The 21,271-nt window shown below is 53.7% G+C and overlaps 1 protein-coding gene across 5 annotated transcripts in view; it reads right to left on the bottom strand.

Annotated features, from left to right (window-relative positions):
* The window catches only part of MYH14 (myosin heavy chain 14), a 78,368-nt gene extending 58,813 nt beyond the window's left edge, over window positions 1–19,555 (bottom strand). The window contains exons 1-10 of one of the 5 annotated variants that reach the window (XM_069551312.1): window positions 19,508–19,539; window positions 17,912–18,118; window positions 13,741–14,151; window positions 8,923–9,079; window positions 7,407–7,434; window positions 7,175–7,277; window positions 6,455–6,478; window positions 4,548–4,640; window positions 4,117–4,180; window positions 506–604 (exon numbers count right to left, since the gene is read on the bottom strand). In XM_069551312.1, the coding sequence (XP_069407413.1) occupies window positions 506–604; window positions 4,117–4,180; window positions 4,548–4,640; window positions 6,455–6,478; window positions 7,175–7,277; window positions 7,407–7,434; window positions 8,923–9,079; window positions 13,741–14,148 (976 nt within the window). In that variant the 5' untranslated portion in view covers window positions 14,149–14,151; window positions 17,912–18,118; window positions 19,508–19,539. Of the gene's footprint in view, window positions 1–505; window positions 605–4,116; window positions 4,181–4,547; window positions 4,641–6,454; window positions 6,479–7,174; window positions 7,278–7,406; window positions 7,435–8,922; window positions 9,080–13,740; window positions 14,152–17,328; window positions 17,514–17,911; window positions 18,119–19,507 lie in introns of those variants that run through there. The other 4 variants (XM_069551314.1, XM_069551313.1, XM_069551310.1 and 1 more) reach the window with 4 other exon arrangements.
* Window positions 19,556–21,271: the final 1,716 nt, after the last annotated feature.

Genomic DNA, 21,271 nt, shown 5'->3' with positions numbered 1-21,271 from the left:
CTACAGGGTGGAAGGAGCCAGAATGCGAGGGAGCCGCAGGGCAGCGGGGCCGCCATAGAAGAGAGAGCCTGGGGCGTTTCCGCAGCCAGAGGGCTGGAGGGGCGCAGAGCAGGAGACAGAAGGGGTCTCAGGCAGGAGCCAGGAGGCAGGGGCTCAGAAGCCACGATCATCATCGGGAACCACGCGGCGGCAAAGCTGGAGTCGTCACAGCGCGGGGCTGGAGGAAGCGGAGCCCCGTGGAGGTTCAGGAGAGGGTGGGCAGGAGCCATGTCCCCGCGGAGCTGGCGTGAGCAAGACCCAGGAGACAGCAGGAGCCAAAGGACAGCAGAGTCTGGGGGCGGCGGAAGTCGAGAGGCAGCGGGATCCAGGAGGCGAGAGAAGCCGCCACCCAGCAGGAGCCTGACATAGAGCAGGGGCTGAACAAAGGTTAGCGCCCCTACGTCCTCCTCTCCAGGGGGTCCGCATGCAACTCGCGCCCAGTCCCCCAGAGCCGCCCGACACTGACCCTTGAGCTGCTCCCCGGCGCCTCCCAGCAGCTGGTAGAAGATGTGGAAGCTACACTCGTCCTTAGCCTGGCGGATGGCGCGCGACTTCTCCAGCAGGTCTGGGCGGGACGAGTCAAGGTGCCACGGAGGAGAGGACCCCCTCCTGCTCTCTCATGGAACAGTAGAGGTGCTCACAGACCTGGCGGGCAACCTAACTGGACCAGTGACCATGGACATGTCACTTTAGCCTCGTGCCTCAGTTTCTTCACCTGTGCAAGGAGCCTGATACTGACACCCATGCATGAGTCCCTGAGGTGCCCTGGGGGTAAATGAGTTATTCTGTAGCCAACACCTGAGCAGGCGCCTGGTTTGTCCTTTACCATGGATAAGAATGCTTACTGTCAGGGCTTCTCTGGCGGTCCAGTGGTTAAGACGCTGCACTTCCAGTGCAAAGGAGGCAGGTTTGATCCCTGGTAAGGGAACTAAGATCCCACATGCCATGTGGCATGGCCGAAAGAAAAAAAAAACACCTGTCATCATGACCCTCCCAGCCTCAGTTTCCCCCTACGTGGGCTCTCAGCTTCTGCCTTCTGGGAAAGCCAGATGGCTGGTTTACACACTAAAAATTGGTAAGACGCCTTAAAGGAAAATAAAACAACTGATATTTGGTGTAACCATCTGTGTCCTGTGCTCACGGACCACCAAGCACATGATTCTTCCCAGGTGGCCCAGTGGTAAAGAATCTGCCTGCCAATGCAGGAGACACAGGTTCAGTTCCTGGGTCAGAAAGATCCCCTGGAGGATGAAGTGGCAACTCAGGACTCTTGCCTGGGAAATCCCATGCACAGAGGAGCCTGGCAGGCTGCAGTCCACGGGGTGGCAGAGAACTGGACATGGCAGTCCAATGGTTAACACCTGGCCTTCCAAGTCTTAGAAGGGGGTGAAGATTCAATCCCTGATCTGGGAACCAAGATCCCCACATTCGCAGCCAAAAAACCAAAACATAAAACGGAAGCAGTGTTGTAACTAAAGGATGTTAAAAAAAAAAAATGGTCCACATTAAAAAAAAAAAAAGCCTTAAAAAAAATAGCATCTGCCTCACAGGGTTACAGATATGAGGCACTGAGTTAACAGACGGAGAGTTCTCAGGGTGGCCCCAGACACAAGGTCAACCCCTCCAAAATGTTGGTCATGAGGGATGCTGGTGTGAAAGGGATCAATCCATCTGTTTGGGAGGGTCACCAGCCTCGAAAGCATCAGTCCACAGCCTGGTCACTGGCCCTGAGGCAGAGACAGCCAAGCAGGAGAACCGTGCCCAGTGAGAGCAGCCCCAGTGGGATGGGGAGTGTGGACAGGAGAAAGTTAGCATTCGGAAGCTGACAGGGAAGACACAGGTGAACAGAAGAGGCTACTGGAGCCCTGGGGTCCACGGACGCTCAGGGTGGCAGGATGGAGGAAGGGGTGGGGCAGAGAGAGCCCTGAGCTTTAAGAAGCTATGTGAGCAGGAAGCACCATGAAGTGGGGTGATGGGCCGCAAGAACTGTGGGGATCGGGGGTTGGTGGCTGCAGGGGTCACGAGGCCTTGAGCCCAAGGAAGTGCTTACCAAGCAGCAGTAGAGTCTACGGGGCCCAGGGCTTGACAGGGAGGTCCCTGCTTCCTTACTCCCTAAGCCTCTAGTGGTAATGAATCTGCCCGCCAAAGCAGGAGATGCAAGAGACTCGGGTTTGATCCCTGGCTTGGGAAGATCCCCTGGAGAAGGAAATGGCAAGCCACTCCAGTATTCTTGCCTGGGAAATGCCATGGACAGACAAGCCTGGTGGGCTACAGTCCATGGGGTCGCAAAGAATCGGACATGACTGAGCACACACACACAAGCCCTCTTAGGAAAAACTCTTTGCCAACACACTGCTTCTCAATCTCTCCCTGGATGACAGGGAGAGGGGACAGCTATGGGACAGTGAGCTGACACCCCAGGGGTGGAAATATGATTTGTTATTAATATCACCCACATTACAAATCACAGTTATTAACCAACAATATTAACATATTAACATTATAAGGACAGTGCTAACTTAATCATTCATTTCTAATAATGATAGCTCATTTTTTTTTTTTTTCTTTAGGCCCATCCTTGCAGCAGCTTGTGGGATTTTAATTCCCAGACCAGGGATTGAACCCAAGCCCTTGACAGTGAAAGCACCAAGTCCTAACCCGGACCGCCCACCAGCGAAGTCTCAGGTAGTTCATTCTTCCTTTTTTAAAAATAAGCTTAAATATATATGTGTGTGTGTGTGTGTGTGTGTGTGTGTGTGTGTGTATTCGGCTGCACCGGGTCTTAGTTGCAGCATGCAGGATCTAGTTCCACTGACTAGGGATCGAATCCGGGGCTTCTGCATGGGGAACATGGGAGTCCTAACCTCTGGACCATCAGGCAAGTCCCCAGGTAACTCATTCTTGAGTGCTTATGTGGCAGGAGGCATGCTAAGAATGTACCTCACATTGTCCTTCAGACCCTTCAAGGGTAGGTTCTATGACTTGCCCCCTTCTACAGATGGGGAAACTGAGGCCCAGAGAGGTCAAATCACAGGCTTAAGGGCCCCCAGCCTCAAAGCCGCAGAGCTGGGATTCAAACCCAGGGTTGGTGTGATGTCTTCCCTTGTTCTCTTAAGCTTTGCACTCCTGGACCTTCTGGGTTCTATCTTGTAAATTTCTGCTGCTGCTGCTAAGTCGCTTCAGTCGTGTCTGACTCTGTGAGACCCCATAGATGGCAGCCCACCAGGCTCCCCCATCTCTGGGATTCTCCAGGTAAGAACACTGGAGTGGGTTGCCATCTCCTTCTCCAATGCATGTAAGTGAAAAGTGAAAGTGAAGTTGCTCAGTCGTGTTTGATTCCTAGCGACCCCATGGACTGCAGCCTACCAGGCTCCTCCGTCCATGAGAGTTCTAGGGAGCGTTTTTGCCACCGGTGGGGAAAGTTGGACACAGCTTGGCGGGAGTCAGCAGGCTTGCAAGGCCCGTCTTTGGCTGGTGTCTGGGAATCTGAACTTCAGGCTGATAGCACGGGCTCTCTGCACCTAAACTGTGTAAACCAACATGCTTTCTGCTGCACATCTGTTTTCCTTCCCGGACTCTGAAATTTGGGTACGCGCTGGTCAGGCGGTGCCTATGCGACCAGCCCCCAATAAAACCCCCCAGTGCGGAGTCTCTGATGAGTGTAGCTGTTGGAACATGTGTTGGAACACCTAGGGATTAAGCACGTCCCACGTGACTCCACGGGGCCAGGGCTCTGGAAGCTGGTGTCGGCCCCCCACACGCCCTGCGCTTTGGCTGCATCGTTTCTCTGTGCTCGCGCGCCCTCCCCCTCGGTGGCGAGGTTGGGAGGGCGTTCTCTTAAAGGCTACGGGAGGCCCCGCCGTCCTCCCCGCTGCGCCTGCCCCTTCCGGAGGCTCCAGCGTCCCTCTCCTTCTGCCGAGAGGGAAACGAAGGCACAGGGTCGGCAGCAGGGAGCCAGGGTTCCGGGCGAGTGTGGACCCCTGTTTCCTATACGCGGTGAGACCCCGAGGGCCGCCCTCTTTGGCCGCCGCCGCTCTTCCCCGCCCCCGGCACCCCCTCTGGACGGTGAGAGGATACAGGTCTCAATGTTGGCGCCCACGATGTACCCGGCAACGTCGAAGTTGATGCGGATGAATTTGCCCTGCGAGGGAGGCGGGTGGAGGGGCTTGGCGGAAGGTCCTGCGGGCCTGGGGAGCACCCCCAACCCACACTCACCCCTCCGAGAGTCAGCCTGTCTCTTGACTATCTCCCTACATCTGAACCCCATCCGATCCAGCGGGGCCGTGATGCAGTGGGGAGGGGCGCCTCCCCGGGAGAATTCAAGGTCCACCCGCCTCTGACTTCCTTCCTTAGGACCCAGGTCCCCAGTTCTCCTTCATCCTTCAGGCCCAGGATCCGTGGACCCCAGGTCCCTCCCCTCTTACGGACCCACACGTCCCAACCTTCTTTTGCTCCCAGTTCCCGGTTCATTAACTCGAGCCTAGGCCCCGCCCTCCCCCAGCACTCACGAAGCGGGAGGAGTTGTCATTCTTCACCGTCTTGGCGTTGCCAAAGGCCTCCAGGACCGGGTTAGCCTGAAGAAGCTGCCGCTCCAGCTCACCCTGCAGGGGGTCGGGGGATGGCCTGTCAGTGGCGGGGTTGGTGGGGGCGCGGTGAGGGCGCTAGCCCCGCTGGGGTGGGGGCTCTGGCTGAGTGTCTGTGTGTGAGGGGCCTTTCTGTGTGTCTGGGCGTGTGCCAGGTTTCCCGGATCTGGGCTTGCCCTTCAGTCTGCTGTGAAGGGAATGAGGAAACTTCTCTAAGATCCATTGTCCAGCGGAAACAAAACAAAAAAAGGCAAGTCTCAGGACAACACCTACAATGTGATCCTATTAAAAAAAAAAAAGAACCGAGAAAACACCACCACAGAACAAGACTCCCATGTCTATACGTATAGATATATGTTTGTAGACATTTAGAGAAGGGTCTGCAAGGATACACACCAAAATGTCAACAGAGTAAGCCACTCCAAGGACAGAGGACTGAGAGAAGGAAAGAGGAATTTCATTTTGCCTGCTTTGTTGTTGTTACAGTGAATGCGTACTCATGTATCACTTGTGGACCTAAAGAAAAATCTATACCATCTATGTAAAGTTCTTCAAACTGTTTGACACATAGTACACATTCAAGAAATGGTAGTTTCCCTCCCCAGTCAGGCTAATCCTTGAGTGGGGACTTTTCTTTTTTTCAAGACAGCAATTTTAAAAATTGAAGTATAGTTAATATTGAGTTAGTTTCAAGTGTACAGCAATGTGGTTTAGATATATATATTCTTTTTTTCTGATTCTTTTCCCTTAAAACTTACAAAATATTGACTATTGTTTCCTATGAAAGTGCTAGTTGTCCAGTTGTGTCCAACTCTTTGCAACCTCAAGGACTGTAGCTGTCAAGGCTCCTCTGTCCATGGAATTCTCCAGGCAAGAATACTGGAGTGGGTTGCCATTTCCTCAGGGGATCTTCCTGAACCAGGGATTGAACCCGGATCTCCCACATTGCAGGCAGATTCTTTACTGTCTGAGACACCAGGGAAGTTCAGTTTTTCCCTGGGTATATAGTAAATCCCTGCTGTTTATCTTATATATGGTAGTATGTATCTGTTAATCACCTACTGCCAATTTATCCCTCCTCGGGCCCCCACGGCTAGAGATCTTATTCTGAGCTTCCCTACAGCCACTTGGGTGTCGGAGCCAGGAACACAGTAGGTGCTCAATACATGACAATCCTCTTCTCCTCTTTCCTAGCCAGGTTCTCAAAGATCCCAACTATTTCTTTAAATGCCCTGTGAGCCCTCAGACACTAGCCTGAGCTGGGGGTACAGAGTAGGCCTACCTACCATGAATGGCAGTGTGGGTCCCTGGGCTGTGTGAAAGCGTGGTATCCGTGGGCTCTGTCTACATACATTTAGCAGATCAACAATAGGTGGTAGTTATAGGCTCTGGGTTATTTCCCATTGGGATCTGTGGCCACTCTGCACAGATACAGTAGGGCTAATATACACAGCTATGTGGGAGGTCTGCACATGCACAACAGGACCACACTAAATGGCCCTGGGTGTGTGCACACAGCTGTTCAATCGCTAAGTTGTGTCTGACTTTGCAACCCCATGAACTGCAGCATGCCAGGCTTCCCTGTCCTTCACTACACAGTCGGGCTGCCATAAGCAACAGTGGGGGGCCTGGGTGTGCGCCCACTGTAGGGTTGCATGAAATGACAGCGTGGTGCCTGCTGTGCATAGTAGGACCATCAAAAGTGACAATGTGGCCTCCAGGCAGGGGTGACCGTCAGTGCCTTGGGACCTGTCTGCCAGGAAGACTGTGGGTTGGGGTGACCCAGGTGGTATTAGGGGTGGCAGGACTCGAGATGATTCCCTGCTACTCACATAAGACACGGCGCCGGCGGAGGCCTGAGGAAGTCACAGGACACGAGACACGGACCAGGACACAGCACATGGAACATGGACAGACACACAGGTGAGCTTGAGGTTGGGGGAGGGGGCAAGGGGTGGGATAGAGAGACAGGGGCTGGGGAAACTGGCCTGTGGAGCGGGGTGCCTGGGGGTGGAGAGCTGGCAGCGGCCCCGTCAACTGGGGTTTGAATCTGGGCTAGCCCTTTCTGGGCGTGTGACCTTGGACAACCGACCCACCCCAGGTGTGACTTTGCTTTCCCATCTTTAACGCAGGAAAAACCACACCCACCTCACTGGGGTGTTACGGTAATATAAGTCAAAGGACTAGGGCTACATATAAACGCTCACTTACAAAGCAAACCTGGGCACTACAGGAACCTAAACAGACCAGACACGTAGTGGGTGCTCTGGGATGTAAGCTCCTACTACAGTGCCAGAGGCACTGTTCCAAGGGTCAGCGAGGCAAAGGACTGGCTGTTGCAATCTTTGTGTCCATCCTGCCTCGGCTCCCAGCACTATACATCAGGCACGTAGCAGGGATTCGGGGGTGGGGGTGGGGCAGGGACAGCCAGGAGAAGGCCTGTGACTGTGTTCTTCCATGAGGGGCGGGGAGTTAGGAGGGGAAGCAGAGCCTGAGAGGGAGGGAGCATCTGGTGGCAGGCTCCAGAGTATGTCCCAAGGCAGGTCACTTACCGGGACACCAGGCTCCTTCCGGCCCTTTGGTGATGACGCCACGTGGGCGAGGTACTGGATGACTTTCTTGGTGTTTTCTGTCTTCCCGGCCCCGGACTCCCCACTAAGGGGGGGCACAAAGGGAAGCAGAAACAGTCAGCCCAAGTCACCTGGTAAGCCCCATCCACTCCAAGCAGAGCCATGCCCAGCTGGGAATCCCACTTCCTCCGGGAAGTCCTTCAGGATTACTCACGTGCAGAGAATGGACTGGTCCTCACGATCTGTAGGGGACAGAGGGGGATGGGTCACCTGGGAGGGTTTTTTCCAGCGAGATGCCGGCCACCCTCTTTTCAAAATCTTTCCCGAGGGCTCAGGAAAAGCTGGGTTTTTGACATATGATCCTCCTAGATTCTAATACCTGATCCTGACTCAGCCTCTTTTTGGCTGTGTGGCTCTGGGAAAGCAGCTGTCCCTCCCTGAGCCTCAGTGTGTCCTAACCTGTAAAATGAAGACAACAAACTCCAACCGAACAGAATGTAATTCATTCAACAAACTTCAATTTGAGCCCCTACTGTGTGCCGCCTCGGGCTGAATGATGAGATTCAGAGATATGAGAGGGAGATCCTAGACCCCAGGCTCAGCCTGTAATAGCAAACAGGCCACAGAATGTAGTGATGGTGACTGATGGCCCACTGGGGGTCGTCTGCCCGACCTGAGGGCAGAGAGCACAGCTCGGTCCCTACTATCTCCTCCTCTGCTCATCCTGGGTCTGACAAGTTGCTGTGTTAGTCATTCAGCCGTGTCCTACTCTTTGTGACTCCATGGACTATAGCCTCCCTCTCCAGGCACCTCTATCCATGCAATTCTCCAAGCAAGACTACTGGAGTGGGTTGCCATGCCCTCCTCCAGGGGGTCTTTCCGACCCAGGGATCGAACCTGGGTCTCCCTCATTGCAGCCAGATTCTTTACCATCTGAGCCATCCCTTCAAAAAATGCACACAGACCACCTACTCAGTGTTAGACACCAAGGACAGTGGGAACTGGCAAGGTCCATGGCTCTCCCTAGGCTTTCTGACTCTGCAGGTCAAGAGTAAAGACTGAGTTGACATTTCAAACAAGTTCCTAAGTGATGCTGAGGTTGATGATGAGAGGACTACACTCTGGGAACCGCTGCTTTGTAAATACAGCTTATATGCTGCCTACTATTAATGTCATGATAGAAAGATACAAACTTTAAAATGTTTAATATGGTTTTTAATATATACAAATATTTATTAAAATAGATGACCTACAATAAATAGATAATGAGTGTATTATGTGTACCACATGGAATTATGGAATTTTGCCCCGAGTTATCAATTGTCATGGAGTAAATGGCACCCCTCTGATGGACATCAACCTGCCCAGCTGTACACCCATTCTCTAAGGGGTGACATTCATTCATAACAATGTAGATCGTGTCAGCAACATAAATATTGAATGAATGAACACTCTTAAGAGTCACTGTTTCAAGAGGAATTTTTGTAGAAGCCTGGAACCAATGAGCTTCCAAGTGATGCTTATTGCGGGGAGGGGTAAACAGAGGCGGATGAAAAGGGACCTGTCTGGTGGAACTCAGAGCATTGCCCACTCGGCCCTCCATTTGTGTTCCTTCCTGCCCCACAAGGAAGCCTTGCAGAGTCTGAAACCCTTGAACTGACATCTAATCCTGACCCCCAGCCCAGTCCCCATTGAAGAGGCACCTCCAGCAGCCCCCACCCCACACTCACCCTGAAGCATGCTTCGGTAGGCTCCTTCGGTCACTGCGTACACGTGGGGTGGCACTTCATGGCGCTTCTTGCCCCGGTACATCTCCACAATGGCCTCTGTATAGATGGGCAGCTGCTTGTATGGGTTGATGACCACACAGAAAAGGCCGGAATACGTCTGCAGTGGGCAAGAAGGGAGACGGCCTCAGCTAGCTACCCACCTGCGACCCAGGGGCAGCACAGAGTTGCCATGTACAGCTGGGCAGGTTCTGCACAACGACATCCAGCAAAGGGACAATGACAATGTAGATTTCAGCATTTGTTATGGTTTCAGGCTGATGGTTGAAAAGAAGCTTTCCAAATTGCACAAAGGTGCTGTATGAATGAGGATTCACAAGGGGAGAGAATGGAGGCTTTGTAGCCCTGTCACTGCTTGGACTCACACGCATGAAAGGACCAAGTGCCAAGTTCATCTGTAGCATCATTCCTTTAAAATAACGAAGGACCGGAAACGATCGGGATGCATGGTCATACAATGAATTCCTATGAGGTTTCTGGCCTCTACAGACAGAGAACTATCTCCAAAACAACATCACAGAAAGGAAACAAGAACTTTGCAAGAAGAACACTTTTCTGAATCTGCTTGAATACACATAGAATATTTCTGGAAGAGTGCTTCCTGTATCTGCAGCCACTGAAAATTGACGGGAGGATGTCTGCGGTTTCTGTTGATAACAGACTCACAGGACCTGCATCCACGACGGTCTTGGTCTTCTCTCTTATTGGAGGACATGCTAAATTTCAGGTTTGAGGTCCGTGAAAATAAAGATGCAATTTTTTTTTTTTTTTGCATCCAAGTTCACGGATGCCCTGAATTTGTCCACACACCTGCTGGACCTGAGTTCAGGACCTGGTAATCATTTAAGCACTGTTTCAGCTCTAACGGAGCCTCAGGTAGACGAGAGACAGAATGGATCAAGGCAGTTAGACCGGCTAGAGAACTAGCTGACCACCTAGCTAACACAATCCAGAGAGCTAACTAGTTAACTTAGCTGGGTCAAGCTAGCTAATACAGCCAGAGAGTTGCTTAGGGGCTCAGCTGATGTTTAGTTGTGCAGTCATTTCTGACTCTTTGCCACCTCACGGACTGCCAGGCCCCTCTGTCCATGGGATTTCCCAGGCAAGAATACTGAAGTGGGTTGCCATTTCCTTCTCCAGGGGATCTTCGGGACCCAGGGATCAAACCCATGTCTCCTGCACTGGCAGGCAGATTGTTTACCACTGAGCCACCAGGGAAGCCCCAGGGTCTCAGCTAGTTAACTATGAAACCAACTAGCTTCTTAGGCAGCTAGTTAGCTACTTAGCGAGTTAAATGACTAGCTGTTTACTTGTCGATTGATAGCAGAACTGCTTTAAGCTCCCAGACAACTTGAGCTTCTCAAGCAGAGTGAGGGTGTGGCCACCGCAGGCTGCCCGGTGCCAAGCTTTTAAGGATGGGAGGGTGGGTGGCCAGCCCGGAGCAGAACAACCGGTTTGCTGGGTGTCTGCCCGCCCCGCCAGCAGCTCCCCAGAGCTCTCAAAGGGCGGGGCGGCCAGACCACATTCCCAGGGAGGGTATCTCATGGCTGCTGGTGCCCCGGCCCCCACTTCTGGCTGGCGGAGGAGCCCACCTCCTGCACCCCATCCCCGTCCCAGCCCCCTCCTGCCAGCCATACCTTATCACCAGGGCGACACCCTAGAGGGAACCTGAGCTGGCTGCCAATGCCAGTGGGGAAAGGGCTGAGGCCGGTGCACCTAGAGAGGGCCGGGGACACCTGAGTGGCCAGTGCACAGCTGCAGAAGCCTGGCTGGAAGGGCCTGGGGCAGGACTCTGAAGGCGGACCCACCAGGTCCAACTCCCTGCTGCCACCGCCCCTCCGCAGACCAGCGACTCTCCCCTCAGTCTCGGTTTCCTCCCTGAGAAACCCTCCCCAGCTCATTACAGAGACGATGGGGATTAAGGATGACTGAATAAAAACCAGACAGCCCAAGGCAGGGCAGTCAAAGGCGCTCCAGTCGCGGTGCTGAGACACCCTCAGGTTCCCAGCCCACCTGGGAGCTAAGACTTCACTCAGACTCAGGTGCTGCGTCATCCCATGTTTCTAGCCTGTGTGACTCGACTCCAGGTGTTTGCCCTCTCCAAGCGTGAGTTTCCAGCTCTGGGGAAACGGAGCTCTGAACCTCCACCATCTAGAAGGATTCTGAGAGGGACACGATGCCAAGCATCTTCAGGTGCCTCCCGGAGCAGAGGGCACGGCCAGCGTCCAGCAGATGGGGTCCCCTTCTGCCCTGGGCATCCCAGGGAAGGGACCACACCAGGCCAAATAGCTTATGAGCAGCAGGAACTGGTTTCTGGAATCCCGGACATCCCCCTCTCCCTTTCCACTGGGAAGCACTGTCTTTCCCTTTGGCCAGTTAGTATTTACTAAGGACAGCCCGAGGACAAGCCAGGTGGAGCTTGAATCGAATCTTCTAGCTGGGTGGCTTGAGCACACACCTTAACTTTCCCGGGTCCCCTTTTCATCACACGGGGATGGGAACAGCGCTTCTACAGAGGGCTTCGGAGAGCTACCCACAAGTTCATGTTGCAAATACCGAGCTGAGTGTGGGCCCTGGAGCCCTGTGCATGCTTATTTTTTATTTATTTACTCAATTATGTTGCATCTTGAAGCACGCAGGATCTTAGTTCCCTGGCCAGGACTCAAACCCGCACCCCCTGCAGTGGAAGCGTTGAGTCTTAACCACTAGACGACCAGGGAAGTCCCTATGCACGCCTAATACATTAGCTGTTAACTACTCCTGGACAATGTCTTTTCCTCTCCAAGCCATTGGCAAAGGAGGTGATAACCCCTACCTCACAGCCTTATGTGGTGAGGAGGTCAACAAGATCATACTGAAATGAAGTTTAGAACAGCACCTCATGGAGAAAGCAGGCACTCCCTGAGTGCTAATGATTATTGTTAAGGCCCAATTTCCTTCCTGTCTGGGCTTCCAGAAACTTCCATCTCACTTTCATTTGTCAGGGCCCAATTCTCTGACTCTCAGACCACAAGCTTTGCTCAGGCCTCACCATTTTCCCCCCTGAACTTTCCCAGTGATCTTCCCACTGCTGTGGATAGAATGGGGGCCTGGGTTCAAATTCCAGTTAAGCTGGTTGGTAGCTTGTGGGGCGTGGCCTAAGTCTTGGCCCCTCTCTGAGGCTCAGTGTCCCCACCAACAGAATGGGGATGATAGGAGATACCCTACAATGTTACCATGAGGGTTCAGAGTGTTTATTAACAGGAAAGGGGTGGCTCAGGTTTTTGGGGTGCCTCTCTGATTCCCTGATTTTGATGAGGTTCAGAGCAGTGGCCTAGACAGAGGCTCACAGACCTCCCATGGCTCACAAAGGCAAGTGAGAAATCCTAAGGGCCCAACACAGGCTGCAGAAGGTGTTACCTCAATCCAGGGCCAGATAATCCTGAGGTCAAATCCCACCTCTGCCACCAAAAGCTGAGGGGCCCTGAGCCAGCTACTGGCCCCTCTCACGGCCTCAGTCTTTCCCCAAAACAGGAGTCAGAATTCATAAAAATACCCTCATCTTGTGCTTATGACCCTTAACGGGGTGGACATTGAGGCCAGCTTATTTATTTTTATTTTTTGATACATCTTATCATTTAGTGACATATTCTTTTATTACTTTCATGAAAGTTTTGTGGTTTTTAAAACACATAAAACCAGCACTTTTCCTTTTGGGGTCTTAGGGAGATATTTTGTGGCTATTCTTGACGGGCCAGTTTCAATGAGCAAGGCAGTGAGACTCCAGCCCTCTAAGCTGGGATTCAGAGCGTGACTCTGCAGCCAGCTGCCTGGGTTCAAATCCTTCACGTCCATGTGACCTGGGACTCAAGTCACTTAACATTCCTGAAACATCAGGCGATAAGGACAAGTCCCCAGCCCAGAAGTGAGCTGATAACCCACACGCAGCACTTAGAACAGTACTTGGCACATCGTTAAGTGCTCGATAAATATTTGCTAGCCACCCATGATCATTATTTCTCACTATTATTGTCAACATTCCTGGTCAACGTCTCTAATCCTGTTTACTCTGAACGACATTCTGGCTGCCCATTAGAACCACCCTGGAAGCTTATTAAAAATGCTGGTGTCCATGTCACACCCCCAGAGAGTCTGATTCAAATGGGGTGGGGCAGGGCTCCAGCGCTGGTATTTTGTAAAAATTCACCAGCTGACTATAACTAGAAGGCAGAGCTAAGAACCACTGCCCTACCCCACCTGCTTGCTATTAAGATTAAACAACGTGAGACATTGAAAGGTTAACAGTAACTAGGGCACAGTCAATCTCACTATGGCCAATCCTGCTGCTGCTGCTGCTAAGTCGCTTCAGTGGTGTCCAACTCTGTGTGACCCCATAGACGGCCGCCCACCAGGCTCCCCGGTCCCTGGGATTCTCCAGGCAAGAGCTCTGGAGTGGGTTGCCATTTCCTTCTCCAGGGGAACTTCCCTACCCAGGGATCGAACCCGCATCTTCTGGGGCTCCTGCATTGCAGGCGGATTCTTTACCACTGAGCCACAGGGGAAGCCCAATACGGAGCATCTACTGTATAATATGAAACGCCTGCAATGGGGTCTGAGGCAGTCCTGGTAATCCAATAATTTATCATTTGGCAACCAAGGGTGGGCATCGTCAGGCAACCTGAGGGGAAAATTAGAAACAGCCTCACGTCGGTTCCAGCTGGGGTGCTGACACCCAGCCGCCCCAGCCCAGGCAAGGCCCTCCCCGGGAACGAGGCCACTCACGTAGATGAGGCCGGAGTAGTAGCGCTCGCGGAGGTTGTGCAGCACGGAGGCCTCGTTGAGGCAGGTCAGCTCGGCCATGTCCTCGGCCTTGCTGAACTTGGGCGGGTTCATGCGCTGGATCTGGTCGCGCGGCAGCCGCAGCCGCCGGCCGCTCTCCGCCAGCTCCACCTCGGCCTCCTCGTCGCCCTCGTGCCGCAGTGCCGCCGCCTCGAAGCCGTGTAGCTCCGACGGCACCCACACCAGGCGCCGCGCCGTCCACTCCACTTGCGGGGACGCGGCCGAGCCCCCGGGCCCGCTGCCCACGCCCGGCCCGCAAGGCGCGAACAGGAACGGCTGGGCGGCCTCGGGCACCGGGCCCGGCCTGGGGGGCGCCTTCCGCCCGGGCACCGACACGGTCACTGCTGCCATGGTCTGCAGGGAGAGAGCAGAGGACCGGGGTCAAGGAGGGGTTCCATCCCCACCCCAGATCCCCCTGACAGTCGCCACTGCCTTCCCCACCAAACCTCAATTTACACTTCTGCAAAATGGGTTCACAGACCTTTTTTACCCATTCTACCATCCACCTCTCTATCCATTCATTCATTCAGTAATTCTTGTGTGTGTGTGTGTGTGTGTGTGTGTGTGTGTGTGTGTGGCTGGACCACGAGGCTTCCAGGATCTTAATTCCCCCACCAGGGACTGAACAGGGGCCACTGGCACTGAAACCTGGGAGTCCTAACCACTAAACCGCCGGCGAATTCCCAATTCAATAATTCTTGAATAACAACCTGAATGTCCATTGACAGATGAATGGATAAAGACGTACATATATACAATGGATGCTACTCAGCCATTCAAAAAACAGAATGAAGTAATGCTATTTGCAGCAACATGGATGGACCTAGGGGTTATCATAGTCAATGAACTGTCAGAGAAAGACAAATACCATATAACTTATATTAGAATCTAAAATAGGTAACAGATTTACTTATCTAGGAAAGAGAAACTGGAGAAGGCAATGGCACCCCACTCCAGTACTCTTGCTTGGAAAATCCCATGGATGGAGGAGCCTGGTGGGCCGCAGTCCATGGGGTCACTAAGAGTCAGACACGACTGAGCGACTTCATTTTCACTTTTCACTTTCATGCATTGGAGAAGGAAATGGCAACCCACTCCAGTATTCTTGCCTGGAGAATCCCAGGGGCGAGGGAGTCTGACGGGCTGCCGTCTACGGGGTCGCACAGAGTCGGACACGACTGAAGCGACTTAGCAGCAGCAGCAGGAAAGAGAAACAGACTCACAGACATAGAGAACAGACTTGCGGCCAAGGGGTGGGGGATGAGAGAGACAAGGATTGGAAGTTGGGGATTAGCAGATGCCAACTATTATAGATAGAATGGATACAAGGTCCTACTGTATAGCCCAGGGAATGCTATTCAATGAAGAGTGATAAACCATAATGGAAAAGAATATGTATGTATAACTGAATCACTTTGCTATACAGAAGAAATTAACACAACATTGTAAATCCACTATATTTCAATAAAATAGATTTTCTAAAAATAATTCTTTAATAAGCCAGGCTATGATACTGTTCAAGGTGTCAGCCATATAGCAAAGGACAAGCCAGAAAAAGATTCCTGCCTTCCTAAGGTGTTTACATTCTAGCCCTGATCTGGCTATCATAGGAGCCACAGTCATGTGTGGCTACTGGAGAGCTGAAATGGAGAATCCATACTGAGATGGGTTCTGAGCATAAGACACACACCCAGTTTCAAAGACAGCACAACAAAAAGCTCATTCGTGTTTCTTACATTTGGTAACATATTGGATTAAAAAAATACATCATTAGCACTTACGTCACTTGTTCCATTTTATTTCATTATTTTTTATGTGGCTAGAAAATTTTAAATTACACATTTGGCTTGTATCGTGTTTCTGTGAGTTAGTGCTGCTCTAATCTCAGGAGACAGATTCAAAGATAAATAAGTAAATTATACAGTATGTTCAATGATGATACATGCCAAGAGGGAGAATGAAGCAGAGAACAGGGACTGTTAGGGTTGAGGGGCATTGAAGTTTTAATTGGGGTGGCCAAGGAAAGCCTCTCTGATGTGGCATCTGAATAAGGACCTGAGGGAGATGAAGGGAACTGGCCATGGGAATCTCAGACAAAAAAGCATTCCAGGCTGGGAGAACAGCTCTTGCAAAGGCCCTGGGGCAGGCATGTGCCTCTATGTCTAGGGCATTGTGAGAGGCCAGTGTGGCTGGAGCCAGGTGATCCAGGGAGAAAGGGTGGTAAGTAAGGAAAGATTAGGGACAAAGGGGGTCAGACTGGGTCATGCTGAAGACCTTGACCTCATAGATGTAAGCCCTACAACAGTGTCAAGCTGATTTCTGTAACTCAGGTTCCCTGACCACCTGTAGGTTATCCCAGAACAGACCTGAATTTCATCACTTGGTTAGCCCTGGCTTTCTTCCCTGCAACCTGAAATCCTTCTCTTTACCACGGGCTGGCCCCATTCATTAACTTCTGCATTCACTCAACATTCCCTGAAGTTTTCTTAAGTCCTGAGCTCTGCCCAGAACGAGTCTGGGGATCCAGAGATGAGTCAGACGAGGCCCTGCTTCGAGGAGCACATGGTCTGGGGTCGATCTGGTCTCAGACACATCTCAGTCACAACCCAAGATGAGCTTTGAGATCCGAGCCAGCCTGTGCTAGACCCCCTTCCCGCCCTTAAAGGGGCTGCAGACCAGCAGGGAACAGAGCTTGGCAACTGCAGAGTAGTTTAAGCACCCGCGAGGAAAACTATGCCCCCTGTCCCTCACCGTGCCCTGCCCCTGAAGAAGCTGGACTCTGTTGTCTCCCACGGCCTCAGATGACCACTTCACTGCCCACACGCCAGTCACAGGACCCCCCAGTGCTCTGTCTCCCCCACCTTGGTGCTTCTGCCTCTGCCCTCCAGCCCCCCCAGCCCCCACCTCCAACATATCTCTGGAGAAGTCCCTCCAAACACCCAGCTCCTCTTGGAAATCTCTGGGTCTGGTCCCATCAGGCCCTTATCTTTCCCTTACCTGGACACTCAGCTCCAGGCCACATAGCCCTCTTACCCCCAGGCCCTCTCCCCACCACTGGTCCCAGGCCCCCACCCTCACCCCATGACATCTGGTCCTGCTGCTCTCTGGCCTCAAACTCAAGGCCCCTGTGTTCAAACAGCGGGCGTCTCCCGCCATCCAATGCCATATCTCTCTCCACGTCCCAGGCCCCAGGTCGCCCAGGCTGACTCCAGGCCTCCTAAGTGGCCCTCATCCCTTCAGAGCCAAGTCCCATCCCTGGGACTTTACCCTCACCCTCGCCCCACCCACTTCCTCTCCAGCTCATGGCCTTTGACCAGGAAGGGTTTGGGAGTTTTTTGCAATCACCCAGCCCTGTGCCTCCCCTCACTAGAGCCAAGAGTCTGAGCCCCGGTCCCTCCTCCCTTGGACCCAGGAGTCCAGGCCCCCAGCCCCTCCTCCTCCAGACTCAGGAGTCTGAGCCCCTGGCAGCCTACATTTCCAGGAACCCTCAGACCTCTCCTCCCTTTGACCTGTGAATTCCAGCCCCCTCACCTCACTGCAGCCGGCTAAAGGTGAAGAGGCTAGAGGTGAAGACGCCTGGGACCAGCTTCTGAGAGCTGATAACATCTCTAATGGGGTGGCCTGGCCCTCTGGCAGCCCCGCCCTCCTTAACCAGCAGGAACACCCCTGCCGGGACTCATTTCTGTCACCAGTGCAGGTGAAAGCACCTGCCTGGGAGGGGCAGGGACTGCCGGCTGGAAGGGACGGAGCCAGGGATCCGCCCCTGGGGCAGGGGTTGGGGCCCTTGGCATCCAGCCCTCTGACCTCAGTCTAGTGCTAGGCTCCAAGGGTCCTCTCTGCCTCCAGACTCAGAAATCTGGGCACCCAACCCCTCCTCCCTCAGACCCAGGAGTCCGGGCTCCCAGCCCCCTCTTCCCTCAAGACGTACACATTCCAGCTCTCAGGGGAGTCCTGGTCCCAGCGCCTTCCTCCCATGAGCCCAGCCTCCCAGAGTCGTCCTTAATCAGACCTGGGGTTCCTGGCCCCGGGGCCCGCTCCTCAGATCCTGGAATCCCAGCCCCCAACCCCCATCTCCCTAAGACCCAAGCCTCACCCCGCGGACCCTCGGGGTTACCTGGGGGGTGCGGGCTGGTACAGGAAGCGGGAAGCTGGGGAGGGGGCCCAGGAATCCCCCCGGCCTCTTCAGAGCTCCCAGGTGCGGCTACCTCCGCGGTCCAGCTCGGGGCGGGGCCACGTCGCGTCACCGGGAGGGAGCCCGGCTCTGATGTCACCTAGCACCTGCCCGGCTGGGGAAGGGGGCGGATCCCGGGGTTGCAAGGCCCTAGACAGGGGGATGGGGAGAGGCGGGGATGAGTCTGTTGCCAGGTGGGCGGCGGCGGCGCCAGGGCCCCTCCTCCTTTGGGCGAGCAAAGGTCAAGGACCCGCAGCGGAGAGGGCTGAGGACTCCGGGGGTTCGAATCCCGCTCAAGCTTTCTGGGCTTTTGGCTTTCCTCTTCGCGAATGGAGGCCAATGAAATGAATAAACCCATGTGGGAGAAAGTGCCCAGCCCAGCGTTTAAACAAGTAATGCCCCGAGACATCATTTAATCTCGCAGAACTTTAGTTTCCTCAACCCTGGAAACCGGGCCGTACAATCCTCAGGGAGCTCGAGACGTACCGAAGAAGACGAGAACATGATTTTCTAGACTCTCGAGCTTCAGTTCTCTGAGTAGAGGACTAAATAATGGTAACTAAGTGCACCTACTATGGGCCAAGGGTTTTCCAGCTTTTAGAACAGTTGACCAAACTCATAGAATGCTCACAAAACCAGTGAGATAAGGACAATCAGCATCTCCATTTTCCTGGAGAAACTGAGTCATGGAAAGGTGAAGTAACCGGCTCGAGGTCACACAGCCAGTAAGAAGGGCTGGGGTTCAAGCCCAGACCATTTTCTAAAAAGGGGATTTGGGTGGAACACGTAGTAGGTCCTCAAAGATTTTAATTTCCTCTTCCCAGGTGGTAACTCTCAACCTCCCTCCCCATCTACTTCTTAGGAACTACAGCCTTCCTTAGCGGACTACTGTTGTATTAAAAACGTTAAGGAACCCAGCACACAGTCGGTCTTCAAAGTGTTGTTCTCGGCCCTGTCGCCCTGCAGTCACCGCCTCTGTGCGGCCTGTTTTTCTTTCCCTGTTAAATGGGTGCAATATAACCCATCTCGGGTTAATATAATCTAAAGTTAATTATTTAGTTATAAAAGTGCCCAAGTACATCGCGCGGGCTCAAAGATGTCTTTCCCCACCCCTCTGCTCTGCCCGTCACGACGATCCCTGTCTCCGGTCCTCACTTTTTACACGTGAAGACAGAGACAGAGTCATCGACTGCGGAATTGAAGGCAATGACTCAGTATTAAAGCGCCCAATGTCCCAAAGCGAGCCTCAGTTTCCCCATCTGCGAAACAGGCCTGGGGCCTCCAGCGAGGACCCCGACCCGGCCTCCCCTAGAGGAGGAACTCGAGTTGTGGGGGCGAGTGGAGACGCCCCGCCCCACCCCGTCCCCTGGCCCCCCGCTGCCGTCCGGCTGAGCGCAAGGTGAGTGTCCACGTCACCGCCCCTCCCCCGCAGCTCGCGCCGGCCTCCGGAGCCCCGACCGCAACCTCGGAGCTCCAGCCTCCCGGGACCCAGTTCCACTCCCCGCCGCCTCAGGCAGGCAGCGGGCCCCGGGCACTCACCGGCTTCCAGGGCCGTCCCGAGGCTTCGGCCTGGGGAGAAGGAGGGGCGGGCCAGCCAAGAAAGCCCCGCCCACACAAGCGCAACAGGGGCCAATCGGCGCCCGCTGCGACAAGCTATGGACTCGCCCGCAGGGTGCGCACCCGCCAATCAAGAGGAGCGGCTGGCGGGCGGGGCCAATCAGAAGTTGCCGGAGTGTGCCAGCCGTGGGAAAAGAACGGCTCTGGAGCGTGGAGCTAGGGGGCACGGCAGCAGGCAAGACCTGAAGCCTGACAGGCAGGGGGTCCGACCAATGGCGAGGCACAAGGGGCGGCCAGGGGCGGGAAGCCCAAGGGACCAGGGTGAATGAGCCGCTTTGTGCACCAGACATGAATGAGGGCCTTTGTAAGGGTCGGCGTTGGGGGGGCGGCCGGAGGCCGGAATGCCTGGGTCCCCCGGGAGCCGGCAGGCATGAGAGAAGGGCGAGAGAATTCACTTTTGTCAAACGCCGACCGCGTACCACCAGGCACTCTCCAGGCTCTCACCCACCCAGAGGTGTGGGCATTACTGTCAGTAATAATAATAATGATCATTTATTGAGTGCCTGATGTATGCCAGGAGCTGTGCTAAGCGCTTTACCTTCATGATCTCATTTAATCCTTACAACTACCCCCTTGGAATTAGTGCTGTTAAGATCTTCATCTTCCAGATGAGGTAAACTGAAGCTTAAAGAGGATGTCTAATTGCTGGAAGTCATAGAGCTGGCAAGTGGCAGACCAAGGACTCGGATCCTGCCAAATCTGACGCTAGAACTTGCACTTTTAACTACCAGGCTACACCCAGACGTTGGTTAAGGCTTCCCAGATTATAGATGGGAAAACAGAGGCTTAGGAGAGAGGTAGGCACCTTCCCAAGGTCACAAAGTGAAGGCTCCTTTGAACCCTGAGGTGGTGCCCACTTCTGGAGCTAGCATGTTGCTGGTGAGCTGTGCACCACTGGTCTCTGAGCTGAGTCCCGAATTTACAGGTGTACACTGAGACTTCAGGAGGGGTGAGCAGCTAGGCTTGAGAAGGGGGAGGGTAGGCTGGACTACACAGGACTCGAGTCCCAGCCAGCCTGCCAACCTGTCTCCACTGCTCAACAGCTGTGGGGGCTTGAGCCTGTTGCTGGCCTTTTTTTGACATTCCATTTATTTCTGCATCTGTCAAATGGAGAGGATGGCCCTCTGCCCCCACCTTCACCACCCCTCCCCCACAGCCTATTGCCAATGGGATCCTGTCAAACTTTGTCCAGACTGCACCCCTCCTCTGCTCAGAACCTTTCATGGCTCCTTGTCAGAGTAAAAACCAAAGTCCTCACTGTGACCCACAAGACCCTGCATGATGTGGTCCCAGGGCGGCCCTGTGTGAGATCAACTCTCCTTCATTCAGCTCCAGTGATACAGGCTTTTCAGCTGTTCCTCAACTCCTCAAACACTCCCCAGGCATGGTTCTACCTCAGGACCTTTGCACTTGCTGTTTCTTCCCACAGATTTTGCATGGCTGCCCCACCTCACATCATCAGGTCAGATCCAATGTCACCTCCTCCAGAAAAGTATAAATGATAGTCGCTCAGTCGTGTCTGACTCTTTGCAACCCCATGGACTGTAGCCCACCAGGTTCCTCTGCCCACGGGATTCTCCAGGCAAGAATACTGGAGTGGGTTGCCATTCCTTTCACCAAGGGATCTTCCCAACCCAGGGATGGAACCCGTGTCTCCTGCATTGCAGGAGAATTCTTTACCGTCTG

Source organism: Ovis canadensis, chromosome 14 (genome assembly GCF_042477335.2).
Source record: "Ovis canadensis isolate MfBH-ARS-UI-01 breed Bighorn chromosome 14, ARS-UI_OviCan_v2, whole genome shotgun sequence".
NCBI lineage: Eukaryota > Metazoa > Chordata > Mammalia > Artiodactyla > Bovidae > Ovis > Ovis canadensis.
Note: the sequence above shows the minus strand (reverse complement) of the source record. Positions and strands in the feature narration are given on the sequence as shown.